A 22461-nucleotide genomic window follows, 5' to 3' on the forward strand; every position below is an offset into this window, starting at 1 on the left:
CATCACAAGAGCTGGCAGTTCTCTTCTCTGCCAGCAGATGTTCACGCTCCCCTCCCCACCCCCTTCCCGGGACGGCCCCGTTGTGGCGTTGGAGTGATACCACTAGGCACGTGGTAACAACGTCTTCTGGCGGGAGTCGGCATGGTTGAGCGAGCATCCACCTCTGCGACCCGGTCTTGACTGGCTGTCCGCCGACTTCTGAACTATCGTCCGCAGAAAGAGGCCAAAGTCGCAGCGTCCTAAGCCTGGAACACCACGCTTTTACAACTAGGCACACCGATATCTCATAATACAAAGACGAGAATGCTTCACAAATACAATTTCTGCCATTCTACCAGCAGGTAGAAGCTAGACCCTACCCCCTCAAGCCGCTATCAAAGAATAGGAGATCTGCTGCTTCTCCGATGTCCGTGATCCCCTGCACCCCGTCTTCCAAGTAAAAGTCGAAAACTCTGCCCATCACGTCTGAACACCGTAAACACCACAAGCCCTTGTAAGCAAAGAATAACGGGCATGCTTCTAAGACCATGTTGCCAGTCCGCGAATTCCACCTCCACCTATAGTGAGCAAGGGCGCCTCACGGCGCATAGGACGGCTTCTTAACCGGCTGATCCTCTCCGCCCTCCTCCCCACGGTAGCCAAAGTGACCAGCATACACCTTGCCCTACATGGTAGCTGCCGGCACTTGCTCCGCTTCCATTTGTCGCGTCATCTCCTCTGCCGTACGCGCGTCCTCTGCCGCCTGCGACTCGGCCGCTGTTGGCTCTATCTTGTAAGACGAGGCCTCGGACCTGTTCAGGCTCTGCACTGCTTGTGCAACTTCGTCTAGTGACGAGGTGCCCGTAGCGGACCCAGTGTTCGGCGTTGGGTCAGTCATCGGGGCATCCTCTTGAGGAGGAACAGGCGCTGGTTGGTCAGGGATGCCATGACCCGGGGGCAGAGACAGGTTGACGTTCGGAGGCGGCGGAGGAAATTCAACTTGGGCTTCCATCAGTCGAGACTGCAAGTGTACGATATACTCTCTCAGCGCAAAGTTTTCTGATTGTATGCCTTTGTAAAGTTGCTCCGCGTCATGAAACTCGCGGACCTGTTGCTCCAGTTTCTTAATATAACCTTCCTTGCGTTGACGGAATGCTCGCTACAGACACGGGGTTAGCACATCCAGCCACACATGCACAGCCCGGGTGGATATCTGGTATGCAACATCGGCGGCGCAAACATCGCATGAGTGCTACCACCATTTCATAGAAAGGGAATGGAATGTTATGAGCCTTACCTGGGCAGCCCTGTTCTGGGCAGCGCGCTTGGATTGCGATAGTTCTCGCTTAGCCTTCCGCCCGTCTGCATTAGGGTCCTCGGCATCGAGCGGAGCGGACGAGTTTGGCGGCATGTGAACCGGGCCGGGGTGCTCGGGAGGAGGTTGAGCACCGCTTGGCATCATATTTGGCGTGGGGACGTAGCCAGGGCTCCTCAGTGTTGGATGAATGGACGATTCAGGGTCGAAGACTGGGGCAGCAGCGGTTGGAGTTGTCGCGTCGCTGAAACCATGTGCCAGCGGCTGAGTAACCGATGAGACCGGCGACGGCTGGGGCCGCGGGACCAGCTTTGGATGTGAATTGGCGGCAGCAACCGATGATTTTGCGGTGCTGTTGGAAGGCGACGAACCGTCCGGCTGTCCTCGTGTCTCTGCTATTGTGTGTGTGTCAGCGTCATGGCTGCAGCGTCTTATAGGGCAGTTGTCTATGTGAGGCAAGCGGGTCGCTTATTTCAGCATCGCCCGTGCTCATAGTGACTCAGTGCGATCATCCTGAGCAGTGACTGCTATAACCGACAGAGCGAGGCACGCGAGGCAGTGAGAACAAGAGGCGTCTTAGAAGGACATCGCATTTTGATCAGGTGGCCAAGGGGGCGAGGATTGTCAAGCACGACACAGTACGGGGGGTCGAGTATTACCGTTTCAGTGGAAACGGTCGGGACGCTTGCCGCCTGACCTAACCGCAATAAGTGCACCACGAGGCAATGTGATAAAGGGGGATTTAAGAGGCAGCTGAGGTAATATGGGAGAGGGGGATTGTTGAAAGGTTGGTGATGAGGTAAGCCGGGTGGGATGGGATGGGATGGGATGTAAACGGATGTTGACGGGGACAGACGGGCTTGTGAGGGCGAGTGCATTCACCAGACAGAGGCGAGAGAAGATGAGGCTGACTCTGAGTAGCAGTATCAGATCGGCTCCGATCTGATGTGCAGCAGAGTCCACTGCAGATATAAGGCCGGGGCGAGGTGACCGGGGCAGAGCAGTGAAGGGTGAGCAGTGATTACTTTTTGTCGGCGCCTGGCGGAGAAGCAAGACGTGGAGGCGCGGTCTTGTCAAAGTACCGTGTCCGGGGCCGGGGCTCGTCGCGTAGGAATGATGGACGGGTGGATGACAATTATGTAACAAGTGCTTGTTTGGTATGTATAAGTGGACTGAACCCTGCAATGAGTCGCTCGGACGCGGTCTGCTCACAGCAATTCATTCGGATTCTGCCTCTCTGCCCTGCCCTCTCTCACTGAACAGGGAGTGTGTGGAGAGAGTGAGATTGAGAGATTGAGAGAGTGAGAGAGAGTGAGAGAGGGGAATGCAGCATCATCATCACCATCATCATGCCCATGGGCCCACTGGACACCATGAGCTTTGAGTGCAGAGGAACGCAGAGGATGGGATGGCATGACCCCCGGGTCGAACCCCAGCTGGCGGAGCTGAGGAAACCCGAGCAGGTGCCATTGGAGTGCGAGGTGCAGGTCGGGTTGCTCGGTGGTGGGTGCACTGAACTGAACCGGGCTGGGCTGGGATTGGGATGGGAGCATAGGCACTTTGGGGCCACCTTGGGGCCTGGTCTCGAGGCAGGCAACAACTTAGACCACACACAGGAGAGGAGCCGACGAGTAGGCAGGGGGTAAGACGAGGAGGTGACCAGGTGAGGAGGTGAGGAGGAACACACATGAAGAATACATCAAGAGTACTCACCAGGCTTGTTGTTGGCAGCCTGCATCTTGCGGCACTGGACCTGCTGCCAAAGTCGAGATGCAGTCTTGTGCTTCGCTCAGCTGGCAGGCTCGCTCTGACTCAGCAGCAGCAGTAGCAGTAGCAGCAGCAGCAGCAAAACAGATCCCAGCGCCAGTAACAGGCACACACCGGGACCAGGACCGTGACGAAACTGACTGATAAGCGCGCCGACAAGTCAAAATCAATACCGTCCGTACCAGGCAGGTGTCGACAAGACCAAACCGTGACGGATTGGGCCAGGAAGTCCGAGAGGGTGCGAGTGTACGAGCAGCTTTGATGACTAAAGTGAAAGTGGTATTGCCGACAGGGCCGGGCTGATCCAAGTAAGTGATGATGGATGCAGGCGGTGGCTATTTTCTCCCTCGGCTGTCGGCTGCTGGCTGCTGGCTGCTGGCTGCGCGTGAGTTTCGAAAAGCTGTGGTGGTGGACTAGGGCCGCTTCATGTACGACGGCTAAATTGACGCGTGTTCTCTCTCCCTGGCTCGCACAAGGCCCAAGACGCAGTACGCAAGACGCAAGACGAGGGGCTCGCGTGGCGCAGGACAGACTGATGATTCAAAAAGGTGTTAGCAGCAGCCAGCGCCCAGGGCCTTGCTCATGCTCGCCCATGCCTGCCAATGCCTGCCAATGCCTTGCGTGCCTTGCGTGCCTTGCGTGCCTTGCGTGCCTTGCGTGCAAAAGGGCGACGACGGCCACCAGGATTGGGTGGGAGTGATGATGACTGATGACGGGGACTGGCAGCCGCAGGCCACTGGGCAACTCACCTCCGAAGGACGACAGGCTCGACACTTTGACTGGATGTGCCGGTCCTTGCAAGGCTGCTAAGTCAGCGGCGGAAGCGGTCGGGGAGTGGTGTTTATGTAAGATGGGCTGCTGTGCGGTGGGAAGAGGGGGGGAGCGCAAAATGGAGTTTTTAAACGACCGGCCGCAGATTGCCAAGGTGGCTGGCTGGACCAGCTCTAGCCTGCTGGACTCGCGCTGGATGCCAGGCGGGGAAAGTCGATTACGTAATTGACACCCGTCTGCTCCGGCAGCGCCATCCCCCTTCCGTCTCCGTCTCGGTCTCAGTCACAGACGGCCAGGCGGCTGGCTCTCTTTCCTTTCTTCCAGGCGGCTGAGGAAGCGACATGTCTGAATAGGCAGGTGGCCATACATTCGGCTGCTTCGCACTGCGGCATCCCCGACGCCGTCGAGATGCTCGGCCGTAATCCACGATACATGCAGCCTCCATACATACCGTGCGCCTACCCACCTCTCTCATGTTTGTCAGCAAACACTTTTGGCGCGGCGGGGCGGGGTGGCGGCTGTCTGGGGTGGTACAATGCCCGACCATGCTCTCCTCGGCCTGTGGACCAGCAGGCACGACCTACAGAGCCCTCCGTACTGTGCACACATCGTTGTCGCCTCCTCCTCACTTGTGCTCGCTGCCTTTAGTAATCACTGCTCAGGTGACCATCAAGTAGAGCTGTAGAGCTGCCTCACCAGAATCACAAACTGGCGGGAGGCGACGGTGTAGTGTGACACCGAAACACGACGCCCGAATCCTTTCGAGATCCGCCCTAATTAGGAGACAACCTGCCCTGCTGCCCTAGTCCTTTTGGTCGGGTGTCACAATCCTCCGAAGAACCCGGGCTTGGTTCGGCTGCCCTATGCAGCTCCTGCCGCGTCGTAAATCGTAAATCCCTCGGTTTGGGCCCCTCGCCCCCCTCCCTCAGCTGCTTCGAGTCGTACATTCTTGCGAAGGCCATGATTCCTGCGCCAATCCACCGTCGCACACCCTCAGAAAACGGCATATGCCTGCGGCGCCTGCGCCAGGGGATGCACACCACCACCACCACCACTTGTCATGTCTGGGCTGCTCTTTGTGGCCGCATCGGCAACAACAAAAGTGGCTGGATGTTTCAAGATGACAAATATCTCATAGATCCTCCAGGGCTCCCATCGGGCCAAATAAACTCCTACTCCGTACTCCGTACTTCTCAGCCTCCCGAGCTTCTTAACTCCGAGGACGCCTGCTGGTGCGCCTCCTTCGCTGCGCTACGCTATGCTATGCTGGCCTATGCTGGCCTACCCTTGTACTTTGCCAGCTCAAGATTTGGTCTTCCTGTGTCGATGCTTAATGGAATAACTTCTGGAACTCCTTTGTTGTAACTAGCCATTGTCCAGCTCGAAACACTCAAGTCACGGCCAAGTCTGAGAACTGCTACGACGGTGCCACGAGGGAAAATGCCCAACAACAAGCTGACCCTCCCTACAATTGGATTGGGGGCTCTGGCTTGGCTTTCTGGTCGCGCTGCACTTGATATATAGCAACGGTGCTCGCATCTTCCACAAGCGGAAGTAATCAGCAAAGCGTTGCTGACGCCCACATCTCATCCGACGGCCCAGGCCACTCAGGATCTACGATCCGTAGCAACCGTTTAGCATTTGTTGAACCCGTGTGATTAATTTGCATCCGCTCCCTGTCCCATTTCCCGATCCATGGCTAAATCCCACGTTTCCGACCTCCTTACACGCACGCAATCTAATATTGCTCCCTGCCAACGAGCGCACATGAGTGGGCAGAACCCGAGCCAGAAATTGCATGGCCGTCAACAAACCCAATGGGGCTGGCCAGATTGTCTTCTACGATGCTGGACATACTTCCTCGTTCGACTTTTCTTACCTTTTCTCATTCTTACGGTGCCATCCACTTTCTCGAGCTCAAAGCAGTTGACCTCAACCTCTGCGCCTCGCAAACAGGGTCCAGATTTGGGCATAACTACGTCGGCAGGCCGGCGTGTCAAACAGCCTCGCTCGAGTGTGCTGACGCCCATGATTCCTTCACCGGCCCGGTGGCTGATATCTGAGATCTGACCGCATGTTGACGTATCATTGCGGAGAAGGGGCTCCAGCGAGAAACTGACCGGTGTTTGTTAATGCTTCATATGCTATGCTGAGGTTAGCCACTTGTCACAATTCCAAGCTTTGGTGCGTTCGTCTCAGCGGTCCGAAATAGTTACAGGGTGGGTGGGTGAGAACGTGGCGTGGTGTAGCCACGCGCGTCAATAAGACCTAGGGTTTTCATAATCCACGAACACCTAGGTATGACCAAATCTCGACACTTTTAGGCGGCGAAAATGTATGTAACGTTGAACTCTGCTCGCAGAATAGTCCTGTCTGATAGTCAACAAGCCCCAAGTCAGTTTGAAATCGGTAAACGGACTTTGAAAAATGGTGCTTATTGACGAGCAAAATTTCAGAGAAGCCTCATGCGGCGACAACCTCTACATAGCACGCCACAATCCAGTGATTCCTCAGAGCACACAACTCTAAGCTGGAACAACGGGATTCCCTCGTATTACACTAGTAAATCGTATCCATATTCCACAATATTGATACCAGGAAATTGCTTAATCACCGGCATGTAAGAATGACAAAGAAGCAGGGCCGATACCTGCCTCCAGGGGGTGAGATTTTCCCTTTGGGGATAGCGCCCAACGCCAATACGCAGTGGCCAAAAGCCTCGTGCACAAGTCACCACGACTAATCTTTTATTTGCTCAGCCTCTATCCCTAGATTGGTGCATACACATTTCTGACATGCTGCTGTTTGGACTTCACCGGTGATATTCGCACCCAGGGTACGTATTAATCTTTCATATCACGAGGCAAGGATCCGCCACGCCGGGCAGTCCGAGAGACGAATCTTGAACGGTGTCACTTCTCAGCACCCCGACAAAATTTTCACACCGTGGCAAAGCAGAAATTTCGTGGGAGGCGCTCGATATCTAGTCTAGTTAGCACCGGATGGTGGGAAATTCTAGATGATCGAGTCCTGGCCCATAATTTCCTCCGTCTGCGAAGTTTAGAAGTTGGTCACATTAGCTGGAAATCGAAAATTCTTCTCATGGATCATGTGGCTTTGTAGTAACTATCATACAAGACATGGCACATGTTTGATACGTCTTTGAAGGTTCCAATTTCTGAAAAGCTAGAGGGGTTGCAGCAAAAGCTCGCGTCCCATGATGGTATAGAAAACCCGTATTATTATTTCAGTTCTTCGTCTCACGTTGAAGCTGAGACTGATAGACATTGCGCGTGTAGACTTCAGTAACTACATGCCAGAAGAAAAGCTATATATATCACATCCATAGATCCTAGGGCTAGATTCCATAGAAATTTTGGACCACAATTAGTGGTGGGCTCCAGTCGTATCTCATCTCGATGTACTCGGTGAACCCCCCTTCCTTATCCACTGTGATCTTCTTCAATGTTATGAGAGCTGTTTTAGGCGGCCCAAGAACTGAGATAAACAACAGCATACAAGGGCATCATTCTGATGCTTGCCAGTGGGTTTCTAATTCGGGGAACAACATCATCGAAATCATCGTGTCGACCCACCGCCCGTTTTGGAGCTCCTATAGAAGCATGATCGCGGGTAACCACTCGACTTTTCTCATGATTCTAAAAAGTCCATTCTGACGCGATCATGCAAAGGCCCTCACCGCACTTCTGCCCGACCTCAGACTCTTTTCCGACTGTTCAGAATGAAACGCACAAAAGCTACCTAGGTAACTAGACAAGATACACGCTGAACAAGGGTCTACGATTGGGCGACCTAGTGTACACACGTGCAACTTTTCATGGGTTCTGAATAAGCAACGATGCCAGGAGTACCAGTTGACGTGAAAGAAGCATGCTAGCTTGCTGGTACGCCACCACAACCAATAAAGACGTCGAATGCGCGAAATGTTGTGGGCATATCAGGACGCTTTACGTCTTGACTGCCAATGCAAGGGAAAAGAGAGGGGACTCTCAGCCATATTGTGAAGTTGAGTGAATGTAGGTGCAGTCCATCAAGCTGGTGTTGATAGGGTCCGAGGCCGGAATGGCGCACGACTGACATGAGATGTGGAAGAACGTGACACAAGTGCGCATGAGAATTTCTCAGTTCATTGAAAAAGGTGATTTGCCATTTAATGACATGCATGAAGTGGGCAAGAGAGCCTAGGCAGTGGTTAATCGGGTCTCGCGCCCAATCGGCTGGAAACTCACTGCCAGAGTCGTCCTTGCACGCCGCTCGTGTGAGGACGTCGACCTCGGGAGAACGCCCAGATCGATTCTGGTGGACCGCCAAATCAGCCACCATCGCTGCCGGAATAACCACGCCATTGTAGACTATACCCAGCACGTACTCGTACAAACGCCTGGGAAGCTCCAGCGCTGATGTACTCCCTCGCTCATCAGTACATTACAGCTGTGGTGTTACCCAACTTTAACAACGCCTCGATACACCATGTGACCCTCCAGCCTGGTTGGAGGAAGTACAGGCTGCGGTAATTCGACTTAGACAAGCGGGAAGCCATAGCACAGATTCGTCGACAGCCTTACGCCAAGGAAGTCGATGTACATCCCACAAGCACAAATCAACAGTACCTACGCCACGGTCTCACCGCAAACATAAGATAGACGAGCAAGATAAGCGAAGAAGAAGAATTAGGAATCAATCTGTCTCAAGCTGACCAGCTCGCAACCCTGCCCGCGCTCCTTAGGCACGCCTGGAAAGCACGTACCCCCTAGCCACCGCCGGCGGAGGGGCGTCCCGGTGGTACGTGTGTGACAGTCGACGAAAACTGCAACCATTCATAATCCCGGCCCATTAGCCGGCGATTCAAGAAGAATTTTACCGCCTGACGGACCGGAACCAGCCGAAGCGCCCAACCGAGTGCTACCAGGAATGGCAATAACTTGGTCCTGTGTTAAATCCTGGCAGAGTCGAAAGAGAGTGGTACTTGGTCAGTATTACCCTCCCTTGACATGACCTGGAGAGTACGCTAATTTTAAAATGGGAACTGTACGCTAGTATGGACATGTGTACTTTTCATAGTCAAGTCTTGAGGGTACACACTGAATTGAAGATCAAGGGACTTCGGTTGATGCGTCTGCGCTCAAGATCTTGGAACTGATAATATTTCCACTAAGCTGTGCAGAGTATAAACATGCTGATAGCATAAAATTTATATACATGATAATATTTCTCCATCTTGAGAGTTGTATTTGGTCAGTGAATAATGCAGTCCATGCTTATTGTCTTCACTTGGGGTACATCTACCAGATGTCACACAAGCCTACTAACATACACGTATAGGCTTGTTCAACACTTCTGAAAGACCCAGCCAGCTGAGTGCTAGATTTATAATTCATATTTTAATATGGGGATCTCGTGGTCTGGACTGCTTAAATTTTGAATGCTACTAGTAGGGCTAAAGGGACCCAGGTTTGCGTGGCGTATATATGTGGAGCTGGCCGGTCTTCCGGGTTCAAAATGGCAGCGTTACTGTTTCTGGGCTCTCAAGATTGGCCTAAGATCACGTCTTTTCGAAATTTCCACATTGAGCAACCCAGAAGAACTTGAACACTTCTCCATTAAGACAGGCTGCTGAAGGGGTGCTGTCCAGGACAACGCTGAACACACACCAACGTTTTTGTCTGCGATGTAGTATGAAGCTAGTGTCTTGGAATTTAAAGAGAAAAATAGTGGATTGAATCTCCGTAAAATTAAATCAAATTCGAGACTTGGAGAATTGCGCCTCACTCTAGCACAAAGCGACCCGGGAGTGAGTGACCTCGCAACAAAGTCCTGTCAGACAAACTGGGACATTTAGTACCCTAGGGTAATCACATGAACACCGCCCCGAAAACAAAACGGCTGTTATGCATCTTTCAGCCGCAGCTACAAGTCAGGGATGGCATGATACTCGAATGTCCATCACGCGGGTCAGGTTGTATACCTAGGTATATGTGATCACACGCATGAGCCACACTAAGGTACATTTACAATGAGGATCCAATATTTATCGTCCGACGGACTTTTTTGGTGGCCGTTTGCGCTCGGCTATGCGCGAGTGTTTTCACAATAGCCTTGACTTTCATAGTATCCCGAGGTCTGGGGGGTGCCTTGATTGATTACGTGCAGCTAGTCTCTCCCTTCGGACCATGGATTAGTTCGATGCCCCGGCTCTCGTGACCTAAGCGACCTGTTCTACCTAGGTACCTAGGTAGATAGCAGCACTTTGACTTCTTAAAAGTCAAGTAGCCTGGATCCACAAGATTCATTCAAGGGAAGCCTAATCACAAAGTGTGCACTAATTTACTGCTGGAGAGCTGTTGCCAAGTATCCGTCTTCTTTACCCGTAGCTCGATACAATTTGCGTGTATATTTTTCGGCATCGTATTCTTTCCAAGCGCTAGGTCTTGAGTGCTTACCACCGTATGAAGGCGCCATGTATGTCCTCGGACGTATACGGAATAGAAGCGAAACCACATATTTTTCGCGTAGGCCTCGGCCAAGTCGGTCGGTCGTGGTACAACTGTATTTGGTGAGCAGCACTGATTGATGGTGGGTTTGATTCTGTGATCTCTATACCTATGTATTCCTGCCTGGATGCACAGCCAGACTCCTTCAGTTTTGCCTACCTAAGTGGACTTGAACAGCTTGCCGCCTTTCCACACATGAGTGATATTGCTTGGATCCGTGAGCACATCGATATCGTCCAGCGGGTTCTTGCAGACCACAATAATATCTGCGTCAAAGCCCTCCTTCAGCTGTCCTGCATTGGGGCCCTGGCGGCCAAGGGTCTCTGGCGGCGTGGCGGTAGCAGCCTCTATAGCCTGCAACGGCGTCATGCCAGCGACCTTCATCCAGTGTAGCTCCTTCGCGTTCCGGCCGTGGGCTAAGGCGTTCTTCCGGTCGCTGCTCAAAGTGTCTGTACCGAGGGCGATGCGGACGCCCTCCGCGACAGCGAGTTTAAAACTGTCCCTGCTGAGCTGGGTGATCCGGTGGAGCTTCTTGAGGAGTATCGGTGGCAGGTCCTCAGCGCCCGCGGAGAGGCTTTCGACGATGTGGCGCGTGGGGACCAGGATTGCACCTTTCTCCTTCATGAGGTCTGCGACTTCCTTGTCCAGGTACATGCCATGCTCAATGGTTCTTACTCCAGCATGTAGGGCGTTCAGGATGCCTGGTTTGCCAATTGCATGAGAAGCCACCACTCTGCCGCTTCTTGCTGCCTCCTGAACGATGGCCTCAAGTTCCGCGGGCGAGAATTGCGTGTCCTCGGGTTGGTCATTGAGACTCAAGACACCACCGGTGCTGCAAACTTTGATCACCTTTGCTCCGTTCCGAATCACCGATCTAGTCATCTTGATGCACTCGTCCACTCCATCACAAAGCGCCAACCCATTGCTGCCATCACTGTTGCCTCGGCAGAGCGACAGGGGGCAGTCGTGTTGGTCACCGTGGCCACCGGTGACGCTGAGAACACTCAGAGCCGAATATACGGTAGGCCCCAAGATGGCTCCCTTGTCGATCATACTCTGAAGGTAGCCTGCCATCCCGCCAAGTTCCCGCACCGAAGTGAACCCGGCCATGAGAGTGGCCCGAAGGTCATCCACGGTCACTGCACCCACCTGGAACTCGGTGCCAGGCATGAAGGTTTTCATTGAGTCGTTCACATCTGCCACGACGTTCGCTCCCATGAAGTGTGTGTGGACGTCCCATAAACCGGGCATCACGGCAACGTGCTTGGTGAAGGCGACCTTGTTGTACTTCGAGGGGAGATCATCATAGGGGCCTACCCAGAGGATGACTCCTTCTGAGACGGAGATGACGATTCCGCCATTGGGGATGGGCTCTCCACGCCCTGGAATCAGCACATCAGCGCGAATACCGAACAGATGTTGGGAGTCTGGACCTCCACCCATGGTTTTGCCCGACACGTTGAAAGACGGGTTCTGCTCGGTCGGCCGATAAGGAACTTTCATGCTGTGTGGGATTTTCGACGTTTTATAGTGCTGCAGCATGAAGGAGTGGAATAGTTACTTGTTGATGCGGTATATAAGAAGGCTGAAGGTGTCACAAGTATCTATTATAAAAGGAGAACCGGTGCACTCGTAACTGTGATCAATGTGTTGTTGCGGGTCAACCTTCACTCCGCACGCCTGATAGGCTCAGGCGCCCGCTAGACCAGCTGATTGACCTTCCAAAGGCGGTAAGTTCTGATCCGGGCATCCTTCCCCGGCAACTAGGCCGTGGACGGTGCCGAAGAATTAAGCCTATCTACTGCAACAGCACTGGCGGGGGCTTCCTATCAATTGGTTAGAAACATATAGTAATACAGTGCATTACGGTAATCTACTAGTAGTACTAATTCTAGATGTACTTACTGTATAAAATTATATAAAAGGTATATTGTTTGCTTTACTCCTTCCCTTCCGGCAAGTACTTAGTTATAATACACTTTAATTAGGGGAAAGCCTTAAAGAGGAGATTTAAAAAACTTAAGCACTTAGAGCAATAGAGGCTTAAAAAGAAGCCACATCCTAAGTGAAACTTTTGTGGTTAGTTTTCTCGCTAAAGCAAAAGGAGGTAGGTATGTATGTAGACTCCGGTAGCTTATTAGTCGTTGCATGATTCTGGACTTCTTTTTGAGTGTCGGACTGGCTAATAATTAATTCCCCCCTTCCTGTATCAATTACCCTTTCATGGCTCGGTATTGGTTCCAATTTTACATAAACACACCTGCTCAGCAAGATGTTCCCCTGTTAATATCACAATGTTGATAGAACATATCTGAATGACAACTGCGCTGGCAAACGATGCAAATACATGGCATGTCCCTGTCAAAGACAAATCGGTGTTACTCATTGAGCAATTATATCGCGCGAGACTGAACTCGAATCAAAACATCGTCTCCGGCCATTGGTGACAATATGCCGCCGGTCGGAGTTGTCTCGTCCAATTCTGGAAATTTTGGCTCCCTCCCATCGCTGGCAGGGACCAGATCAAGCTGGAAACACCTGAGTACAGTAGCAACAAACATGAACACCTCTCGACGGGCCAGGAAGCGGCCTGGGCAGTAGCCATTGCCGCCACCAAACGGTCGGAAGCTGGGGCTTCGCGAGAGGCTCCTGTCTCGCAGGAACCGGTCGGGCTCGAAGCTTTCTGCCCCTGAGCCCCAGACACTCCTATCCAAATGCATCTGGCGGTAGGGTATGAGAAGTTTGCGACCCGGACGAAGCGTCTTGGCCCCGATCCTGGTCTCGTTCACTACCAGGCGCACACCCATGGCGTTGTTCGTGTATCGTAGGACCTCATCGTAGGTTGAGTTGAGCAGCGGACAGTGCTCGAGTAAGTGTGTCATGTTTGGGCTGCTCGAGGTTTTGTCTTTGTCCAGGAATGCGTCGTCAACCTCGGCGTTGATATCTTTGAGGAGGCTCGGGGTGTGAATAATATGAGCCAACAGCCAAAAGCAGCTCTTGTACGCATTGCCGTTGATACTGTGTTGGTGATCACTCAGAAGTGCCCAAACTCGGACGGAGCAACCTTCAAAAGAATGCAGGGGACAGAGGCTTGAGTAAAAGAACAATGCACGGCACGTACACTTCAATGTTGATAAACAGCAGCGCAGCCAGCTGTGCCTTGTCGCAAATTCCCATATCTGCAAAGTCCTGCTCCATTTTGGCGACCATCCAACAAGCACCTCTCCTCTCCAGATCTGGAAGGTCTAACCATCGCAGCAGTGCCGATACACAATTATGTTTCGTTGTGGCAGCCGCCTCTGGGGACTTTTCCTTGAGACGCCAGTAATCCTCGTCAAACCTAAGATAGTCGGCGACAAAACATGGGGAGAGGCATACAAATGAGGGGCCAAAAAATGCCTGAATCGAGGCTTCGACGAGGACGTGACCGCACCACTTCCAAAGGCTCGCCGTTCTGGATTTGTTGCCCTGAGCTTTTAAAGCTATCGGCGTGATGATAGGGTCCCGCTGCACCATTTTGTTGACCTGCTTCAGAACAGCGTCGGCTAGAGCATCACCACGACCCCCAGGATGCATCTGCGCCCGGTATATGTCGTGCTGTCGGTCCATCCAACTCCGCCCACCTGACAATTGCGCGTCGAACAGCTTGTCGAGAGTATCTTTCGAGACCCCGAATTCGCGCAAAAGATCCACGATGACGGCATCGAAGTCGAGATTTTTGGTGTCCTTATAGACGGAGTTCACGTCGTCTGCTGATGCAGTTATGTAAAGCTCTTCCCCCATCACAGTCACACTGAAAATTTCGCGGGAACCCAGTTTTTTACTCAAGGGGTCTTCAGTTAGCACCTAGGCATTTTGCGCAATTTTGTCTTGACTTGTTGCGCGTTGATTTGCATCATACGGGAAGGGAAACTCTGGACATACATTCCGTTTGCAAACACACGCTGCGGATTTCTCATCATCCCCCATACATGACCCAAATCTGTTTCCTAAGTGTCAGATTGATCTACGGAGATCTTTCTCCACATTAATTGAGGTACACTTACATGGTAAGAAGTATGATACCGAGCACGGGTATTGAGAATAAAAAAATGGGCTGAACTGGAACCTCCATAGTCTCCAAATAAACCATAATGATATGAATGTCACTATCATGGTAAAAGTAGTTTCGGATGCATTATCAAAAATGCAGATTCTCGTGACTAGCATATCTGAATAACAGAGGATGGGTGATTAAGCTTCACTTAGTCGTTGTAAGCAGTATTATCAAATGAGTTTAGAATGGCATGACAGATTCGTAAACGGTCATTAGTTAGTAGAGTTACAGAGTTTCGGCCCGCTGACGGCGTTGCCTTTATAAAGCATCGGGACGGGAGCATGGGTTCCCCAGTCAAATGCAGTAAGTTACCTGGACACTGGAGAGAGATTAAGTTTTACCTCACGCTCTAGTCATGCCCACCAGCGGGGCTGGTATGATTTGTTCCATGTGCCTGCCTAGTTAACATCATTGATGCGTGGAAACAAGGCCATCAAGCCTAAAACGAGGCTTCGATGCTGTGTTAAATTAAAGTCTTGGCAAAGAACTTCGAAGTGTGCAAACACATAATAGATATTCGTACGTACTGAATATATATCTCGAGGTGGATCACCTCGACGAGAACCAACTGGGCTTTATTAGATTCTGAAATCATACTTCTTTCTGCCTTACTAGTAGTGCGATTTGCAGTTCTCCTCTTTGTAATATGCTGAGTTTACATCGACACTTTCTATAACTATTTATTGGCCTGGGGCTCTCATTACTGGCCAGTCTCAGTTCTCGTGGGAACAGACTAATGAATCTTGCCTATTCCTACGAGGACGCTGCCATCAACAACAACTCATTTTCGATCGTGTTCAGAGGATCCGTCGCCCTCATGAGCTTGCTCAACTCCAGACACCTTGCCTTAAACATGGGGTTTCCCAAGACCTCGTCAACACCCTGCGCGACTTTATCTGGAGTAGGATGGCCCGTTTTCAAACTGATACCTACTCCGGCCCACTCAGCCCTGGCTGCGATTTCAGGTTTGTCCTCCGTTTCCCCAGCGAGAACAGCAGGAACGGCATTGACCAGCCCGTGCTGGAAACCGCCATAGCTGCCGGCTTGCACGAACACGTCAGCATAAGGCAGCACAGCGTCGTAGGGCAGATAGTCGGCGACTCTCGCATTCGACGGTAGATCTACCCGGAGCGCCGCTCCTTTCTTGCCTAGTATGGCGACGGTGAGGAACCCGGAGCGGGTTCCGAGACCTTGGATTGTGGGCAGGATTAAGTCGTTGAAGTCGTTGGCGAATGTGCCCTGCGCCACCACCACCAACTTCTTACGCTCCTCGGTGGGTAGCTCGGCGTTGGCCACGATATCATCCCACCATGAAGGGTACTGGAGATCGGTGGGAATCGGCTTGCGCGGTAGCCCACCTACAAACTGTGTGTGCCCTGGCAGGTCGGACCGTGGGAACTCGACCTCAGGCAGGCACATCTGGAAGACCTTGTCGTAGACCCGTGGGTCATAGGTGATATTGAAGCCCAGCTCGCCCTGCCCAGGGATATAGTCAGGGTCGGCGCCGGCTTCAATGAGATACTTCCGCAGGGCGCGGAGCGCACCCTTGAGCGCAAAATTTCGAACGAGGCCGTGAAGTACTTTGTTCCGGGCGCGGCCAGATGGTGTGGAGTCTGGAGGTAGTCCTGTGCCGAACGGGCCAACGTCGATGCTCTCCCATGTCAGAGGAACCACGTTCAATCCAAGGACCGCGGGCACTTCGCGGCGTTTCCCATCAGAAACCAGCCTGAGCGGCACAATCCCCAGCATCGAATTCTCGGCTAGAATGACAACCTTGCGCGCTGGATCGCGGAGTCTCGTTTGCTCTAGAGCACGCGAAATGGAGCGAGCCTGTGACGGGATATATGGCATGAAGACATGCTCCAGGTCGAAGGCTAGAGTCTCGAGCCCGGGGGCCAAAGTGAGACGCTCAGGGAAGCGCCCATTGGGGCTACCCTTCAGAGCAATGTCGTACTGGCAGAAATCACACTCCTTGTCAAGTGGGATAAATGTGGCTCCGATAGATTCGATAGAGTCCTTGAAGTATGATGCTTGAAGGATGCTGACATCATAGCCCTTGGACACAAGATGCTGGCAAATCTGGAGAGCAGGAACGAAGTGCCCAACCGCGGCGCCAGCGACGGCCAAAATCAGTGGCCTTTTCTCAGTACTACCCATCGTACTATCTTCCAGCAACATAGGAAGTTTATGACGATTACTTGCTCTGGATACCTAGGTATCAAACAGCCTCCTTCTTCAGCAATATTTGGAAACAGTCACCATTGATAATGACTCTATCCGACGATGTTTACCTATGCTACTGTTGTGTCCGTGTAGCCGATTCTCATCACATGCCTTTGCTCGGACTGCTCGCAGCGGTGGGTAAAATCTTGTTTCGACTGCAGAACACTCCCGTGACTTGACTCGTGAGAACATCATTCTTGATGGCACGCCGGTGTAGCGTCAAATCCGAGCAACGGACGAAGACGCTTGACTGCTCATGGCGCCAAGAAATAGGACCCGATTTGTCATCTGAACGATTCATTCTATCGTTCGATTTCTACGACAGCAAAACTTAATTGTTTCCCTCGACGTAAAATCCTAGGAAGGCGAGGCTCTTGCATGTGTATTGACTAGTGAAAGGCCCGTGAGCTGATTCCGATTGAAACATTACCTCCAGTTGCATAACTAGGCAGTTAGCCCGCAGCCCAAGTAAATACATAGGTAGTTAGCGAACAGTGATTCTCCGTATAAGCATAATGTACTAGTAGGTAATGGTAAGATGGCTGGCTGCTATGGGAAGTAGTGGAGATTCGCAGCCAAGTCTTTTAAAGCATTTTCTGACTTCATAATTAAAGACCCCGATTGGTGATTTTGTCACTTGTCTGTTGTTCAAAACAAACTCATATGCAATTCCTGATGTTTCAAAACAAATCATGTTTAGGCAACTTTCATAGCAATTTACACATATACCCACAATTAAGAATTCCTTGCTAATAATGTTAGTGTGCTTGTGTATTCACTTGCATACCTAGGTATCTGGTGCTATGGTCATCTAGTATACAAATGTTGTAGTTCTGCGTCTTTGGCGAAAAAAGACACTTGCCGCAGGTGGTTGATTGCACAAGAATCAAGCCTAGTTATTTCACCATCATGGCCTCACTTCTACTTGACCTACCTAAAGAAAACCTGTCAACATGGATCGCCCTAACTGCTTTGGCTGGGCTCACGCTTTATTACATTCGCCTGAAACTGTTGCCAAAACCGATACCAGGCATCGCGTGCAATGATGGCGCAGACAAGTCGGCTTTTGGTGACATGCTTGACTTTGCACGTCATGTCGCGACCACCAGTGAGCCGATGGACTGGTTCCGAAGGCAGGCCGAGAAGCACCGGAAGCCGCTCCTGCAGCTCTTCCCGCGTCCATTTGGGAAGCCTTTCGTGTTGCTTTCCGACTTTGGAGAGGTACAGGCTATGATGCTGAGCCGCAAGAGCACCTTCGACCGTTCCAGCCTGTTTCGTGACATACTTGGCGGTGCCGGCGAACACCACCATATCCTGAAGAAATCTGGCAAGGAGTGGCAGAATCAGCGCAGCCTGCTCGCAGACTTGATGGTTCCTGCTTTCCTACACAACGTTGCGGCGCCGCACATATACACAGCCGTGCACAACATCATCGATCTTTGGGAGGCGAAGACGCGAATAGCAGAGGGCCGTCCGTTCAGAATCGACCTGGATATTGACTATCTGGCTCTGGACGCGGTGCTAGCCTTCACGTATGGCGACGCCTACCCGCAAAGAGCTGTGGTCTCGCAGATCGAAGGCCTCGAAGCTTTATCTAACAAAGACATCCTAAGTCTACGCAAAAAAGCAGAAAAGCTTGGCCATGATTCTTCAATAGACTTCCCGCCGGTACCGATTCACGAGGATATGGATGCCATCCTGACGATGGTGCATATGGCGGAGACTCTGCAGTCAAGTGTGTTCCCAACATTCACGTGGTGGTGGCTAAGCAAAACACCGAAAATTCGCAATGCCTGGGCCAGACGTGATGGATTAGTCGCCAGCCAGATTGCGAAGGCCGTGGATCGTCTCCATAAGAATGGTGAAGACGACACCTGGCTTCGAAATGCTGTTGATCTGATCGTCAATCGAGTGAGGAGTTTCGCAAAGAAGGAGGGCATGGAGCCAAGTTATATCAACCCCATGACTTTGGAAGAGGTAAGACGAACACCATATTAGAAATGAGTAAACACATATTCTGATAATGAGGCAGGTCTTTGGGTTCACTATGGCTGGCCAAGAAAGCAGCTCCAGCACTCTTATATGGGCCCTAAAGTATCTCACGAATCACCAGAATGTGCAGAAAAAACTCCGCTTTGTGCTGCATGCAAGCCACAATCAGGCACTCGCCGAGAAGCGCGAGCCGTCGGTCAGCGATATCACCCATACACAGATCCCTTATCTAGACGCCGTGATGAATGAGTGTCTCCGACTTGGCTCACCCATCCCCTTCCTGGCACGCGACGCTGAGGTCGACACAGAGATCCTGGGGGTGCATATCCCCAGGGGAACAACAGTCTTCGCCCACACGCTCGGCCCAAGTCTCATGACACCGACACTAGACATTGAACCAGAGTTACGCTACAAGACTGCCCAGGGTTCGCGGACCGGGGAGTGGGAAGACGAGGACAAGCCCAAATTCCGGCCTGAACGCTGGCTAGTCGAGAGCCGCGACCCAAGAACTGGCGAGACGACCGAAGCATACGATCCTAACGCAGGTCCCTTTTTGGCATTTGGTATAGGTCAGCGTGCATGTTTTGGCCGCCGAATGGGCTTGTTTGAGTTCCGTAATTCTCTGACTCTATTGATCTGGCATTTTGAGTTTTTGCCAGTGCCAGATGCCCTTTCGACATACGATGCACGCGATGGGCTTACTAGGCGACCGAAGGCCCCATTTATACGTACAAGGAGGGTGGTGTATTGATCAACTAGGTGACCAATTCCATAGAGCTCGAAACGCATGTCTACTAGATACCAGAATTTGGATTATAGGCATTCAAACGTCAAAGTACTATAAAGTTGAAAGTCTGGATATATCCACAATTAGATCATCAGTTTCTCATTCTATTAATTGCTCATTATGCAATTGAGCCTTTGAATCAAGCTTCATTCCTCTATCTCAAAATCTGGGGCATCGATCCCAAAGCACTAAGCGCAGGAGACACACAGTAGCCTAAGCGGCATCATCGACCGATTTAAGCCGCACGTAACACAAGTCTGGCCGGTTTGTGAGCATATCATGGGCCTTATATAACGACAGCTTTTCACCGCAGGGAAGAAGCTCGAAATTCCACATAATGAGCGTGGTGAGAATTTTAAGCGTAACATACGCCAGCCGCCGGCCAAAGCAGCCTCTAGGGCCCAGACTGAAAGCCATCATGGGGCCTGCGCTCTGATCGAAGACGTAGCCATCAAAGGTGGCTTCTGGCGGCACTGAACCGTCTGCAGGCGCGGCCACCAGCCACCGTTCTGGCCTAAAGTCAGCCATAGAGCCGTCTTCTGGCCAAGTCCGGATGCGCGACTTGGCTTCGAGACACTCTAATGTCCGCAGTGAATCATCTATGGGGAATGCCGGTTTGAAGGTGCCAGGCCCATTGACAGGCATGAAGACTTCAGTCCCTTTTGGGATGTGGCAGCCGAGGATCTGGGTGTCCACGGTAGCTTGGCGAACAAGCCCAGGTACCGGCTGCGCCAGCCGCAACATCTCCTCAACCAGAGCGTCGAGGTACGGCATAGGGGTGCGAAGTATCTCGCGCTCATTTGGCCAGCGCTTCTCGGCCCGAGCCTTATGAAGAGATGTAAACAATTGGCACCTAATCTTCTCTTGCGTGTACGGGTTATCTGCCAACAGTTTGACTCCCCAGCATACCGTCGTTGAGCTTGTGTCGTGGCCGGCCGAAATAAACGTAATAAGCTACAGGGACGAGTGAGTACTATGAATGGGCATTTTGTGTACGTAGCATGTGGAGACCTCACCTCATCATATATCGTGCGGCGATGGAAATCCGGCCTGCGCCCCTCTTTCAAAGCAATGGTAGCTTCTCGCAGCAGCATGTGGTCCATAGCGGATTTGACCCGTGATTCATTCTTTCCGCCATCTAGCCGCTGGATTCCCTCCTCGATTTCCCGATGGAAGACTGATTCTTTCACACTGACTGCATGACGGACTCTTGGTCGTCGCAAAATGAAGAACCACTGGAGTCTGGGCCACATGGAGGCCAAGACCTCTTCGTACACAAGTGCCAGCTCGCGAAATGCCTCAACAAATTCATCCACAATAGGGGATCCGGGAAAAATGACTGCTTCATCTTTCCCGCTCGGAGATGGGACCTTGTCAGTTGACACGGATGTGTAAAAGCTCACACGCGACTTGGTGGCATTATGAGTAAAATTGTCACTAAAAGTGAAAGAGGTGACGGCATCGAAAGCGCTATAGTAAATGTCGTCGATCGCTTCAAAGGGATGACCTTGCGCCAAGCGGGACTTGGCATTCCACAGGTGTATGTGCTTGCAGAGATTGGTGTAAAGTGACGGCGCGGCGACATTCTGCAGGAACGCAGGACTCATCAAGTCTCCAATAACCTTGCGGTGCAGCCTGAAATTGTCGTCTGTCTTAAACAAAATATGGGCATCTGGGGTGAGTGGGCCCATAGTATCTCTGAAGAAGTCGGCGCGGTCGAACTCTTTTGATCGGTGCACTAGAATGTCGTGTGCCTCGCGATAGTCGGTGACGATGACATAGGGCTTGCCTAGGGGCCGCAGGAAGACCTGAGCAATCGGGGCTTGCAGCCGTTCCGCCAGCTGTGTGAGCCAGATCCAGAAAAGCCGTGTCTCTTTTTGAAATTTGGCCACCTCAGGTAAGTCGCCAAGTATGCTTCGAGCCGAACTTTTGTTGTAGGGTATTCCGGGAAGTGGTTTGGGCAAACTAAGTTGATAGAGAAAGAGAACCGCCACCGATACCGACAGGATGATCACAACCGCTGTCGCCTCTGGAGTTGTCAACGTCGCCGGGGACCACATGATTGCCGATGATAACTGCAGTGTTGTTCAAGGTGGACTTGGGAATTGAAAGATATCTTGAAAATGTCTGCAAGCTATGTGTCAATTGACCGAAGTCCACGAAATGCTAGTCCTCTTCACTAGCATCGAGTAACCACTCCAGAGTGGATCGAGCGACTCACCATTCAACAGAAATATTCGTTTTTAGAATGTGCACTTAGAGAGACAATACTATGAATCATGAAGTCGCATCGTTGGGAGATCTTGTACAACGATTCAGCCTCTGAAGCAAGATGCTATAGTGTGGTACTGAATACTTGAGTAGTCATGCCCTGTGCCAATGTGGGCCGTCATGCGGGTGTAGTATTATTCCAGGTTGCCATTTGAGCTTTGACTATGCTAGGATTTTTACTCATGTATTTTTGCTATCACAACACCGGAAAATAAAGCCGAGATGTGATGCATTGGGTAGAAAATGCCGCCAGGACATTCGTCATCAGAAAATAATCATCCAACATCTGATCTCCCCGCGGAGGCGGTCAGAGGAACATGCGTCTTGGCAGGCCCAAAAGTTCTCCATGGGGCCCCGTGACACCTCGGGAGCATGGCTCCGGGAAACAATGCCTGGGTAATCTGGCTTACAGAGTTTGAAAGTAAATCGCGCAAGATGGGGTCCCCTGAGACGTCGTTACCAGTGGACAAACGCACCCTTGAAGGATGTCTGGGGTAGTTTCGAAAGTACCTAGATACCTCCAAACTGTTCCAAGAGCACTGCCGTTATGCACGAGCGAGAAGACTAGATGGCCCTCAGATTTCGTGTAAGTCTGATTCCAAATTACATGAGGCTAGTCACCAAGTTTATGGGACAAAATGGATGCAATTTCATCGAAGTATTTGAGCTTTCCATCAGCTTGGCTTGTAGTCTCGTTGGCTATAGTAGCATCACGATGTTATCTGAATTCGCTGAAGAGGAGCAAGGA

The 22461-nt window shown here is 51.7% G+C and overlaps 6 protein-coding genes across 6 annotated transcripts; 1 reads left to right on the forward strand and 5 right to left on the reverse strand.

Moving 5' to 3' along the window:
• Nucleotides 1-102: 102 nt before the first annotated feature.
• On the reverse strand, nucleotides 103-3922 carry KVR01_003600 (uncharacterized protein). The gene is made up of 4 exons (XM_044785551.1): nucleotides 3811-3922; nucleotides 3008-3593; nucleotides 1277-1689; nucleotides 103-1138 (listed from the first exon to the last, which is right to left on the reverse strand). Exons 2-4 carry the CDS (start codon nucleotides 3030-3032, stop codon nucleotides 665-667), a joined length of 912 nt encoding a protein of 303 aa, XP_044648615.1. The 5' UTR covers nucleotides 3033-3593; nucleotides 3811-3922; the 3' UTR covers nucleotides 103-664.
• Nucleotides 3923-10416: 6494 nt separating this feature from the next.
• Nucleotides 10417-11976, reverse strand: KVR01_003140 (uncharacterized protein). The gene has a single exon (XM_044783220.1). It carries the CDS (start codon nucleotides 11884-11886, stop codon nucleotides 10504-10506), a length of 1383 nt encoding a protein of 460 aa, XP_044648155.1. The 5' UTR covers nucleotides 11887-11976; the 3' UTR covers nucleotides 10417-10503.
• Nucleotides 11977-12737: 761 nt separating this feature from the next.
• KVR01_003164 (uncharacterized protein) lies at nucleotides 12738-14127 on the reverse strand (the record flags this gene model as incomplete). Its single annotated transcript, XM_044782639.1, has 2 exons — nucleotides 12738-13362; nucleotides 13466-14127. The coding sequence occupies 2 exons, from the start codon at nucleotides 14125-14127 to the stop codon at nucleotides 12738-12740; spliced, it is 1287 nt and encodes a 428-aa protein (XP_044648179.1).
• Nucleotides 14128-15193: 1066 nt separating this feature from the next.
• On the reverse strand, nucleotides 15194-16597 carry KVR01_003042 (uncharacterized protein; the record flags this gene model as incomplete). Its single annotated transcript, XM_044785512.1, has 1 exon — nucleotides 15194-16597. One exon carries the CDS (start codon nucleotides 16595-16597, stop codon nucleotides 15194-15196), a length of 1404 nt encoding a protein of 467 aa, XP_044648057.1.
• Nucleotides 16598-17572: 975 nt separating this feature from the next.
• On the forward strand, nucleotides 17573-19414 carry KVR01_003755 (uncharacterized protein; the record flags this gene model as incomplete). Its single annotated transcript, XM_044792280.1, has 3 exons — nucleotides 17573-18640; nucleotides 18696-19224; nucleotides 19371-19414. 3 exons carry the CDS (start codon nucleotides 17573-17575, stop codon nucleotides 19412-19414), a joined length of 1641 nt encoding a protein of 546 aa, XP_044648770.1.
• A 241-nt stretch (nucleotides 19415-19655) lies between these two features.
• Nucleotides 19656-21502, reverse strand: KVR01_002424 (uncharacterized protein; the record flags this gene model as incomplete). The annotated part of the gene is made up of 3 exons (XM_044792692.1): nucleotides 19656-20018; nucleotides 20082-20396; nucleotides 20459-21502. 3 exons carry the CDS (start codon nucleotides 21500-21502, stop codon nucleotides 19656-19658), a joined length of 1722 nt encoding a protein of 573 aa, XP_044647439.1.
• Nucleotides 21503-22461: the final 959 nt, after the last annotated feature.

This window comes from Diaporthe batatas (assembly GCF_019321695.1).
Source record: "Diaporthe batatas strain CRI 302-4 chromosome Unknown Contig00003, whole genome shotgun sequence".
Taxonomy (NCBI): domain Eukaryota; kingdom Fungi; phylum Ascomycota; class Sordariomycetes; order Diaporthales; family Diaporthaceae; genus Diaporthe; species Diaporthe batatas.

What these genes read in the sequence shown, in the direction of transcription:
- KVR01_003600 (XM_044785551.1), bottom strand. Translation starts at nt 3,032, where the DNA reads ATGCAGGCTGCCAACAACAAGCCTG. An exon ending in GGCTGCCAACAACAAGCCTG is followed by an intron (nt 1,690 to 3,007) that starts GTGAGTACTCTT and finishes CACACACAATAG; the next exon opens with CAGAGACACGAGGACAGCCG. An exon ending in CCCAGAACAGGGCTGCCCAG is followed by an intron (nt 1,139 to 1,276) that starts GTAAGGCTCATA and finishes CCGTGTCTGTAG; the next exon opens with CGAGCATTCCGTCAACGCAA.
- KVR01_003140 (XM_044783220.1), bottom strand. Translation starts at nt 11,886, where the DNA reads ATGCTGCAGCACTATAAAACGTCGAAAATCCCACACAGCATGAAAGTT.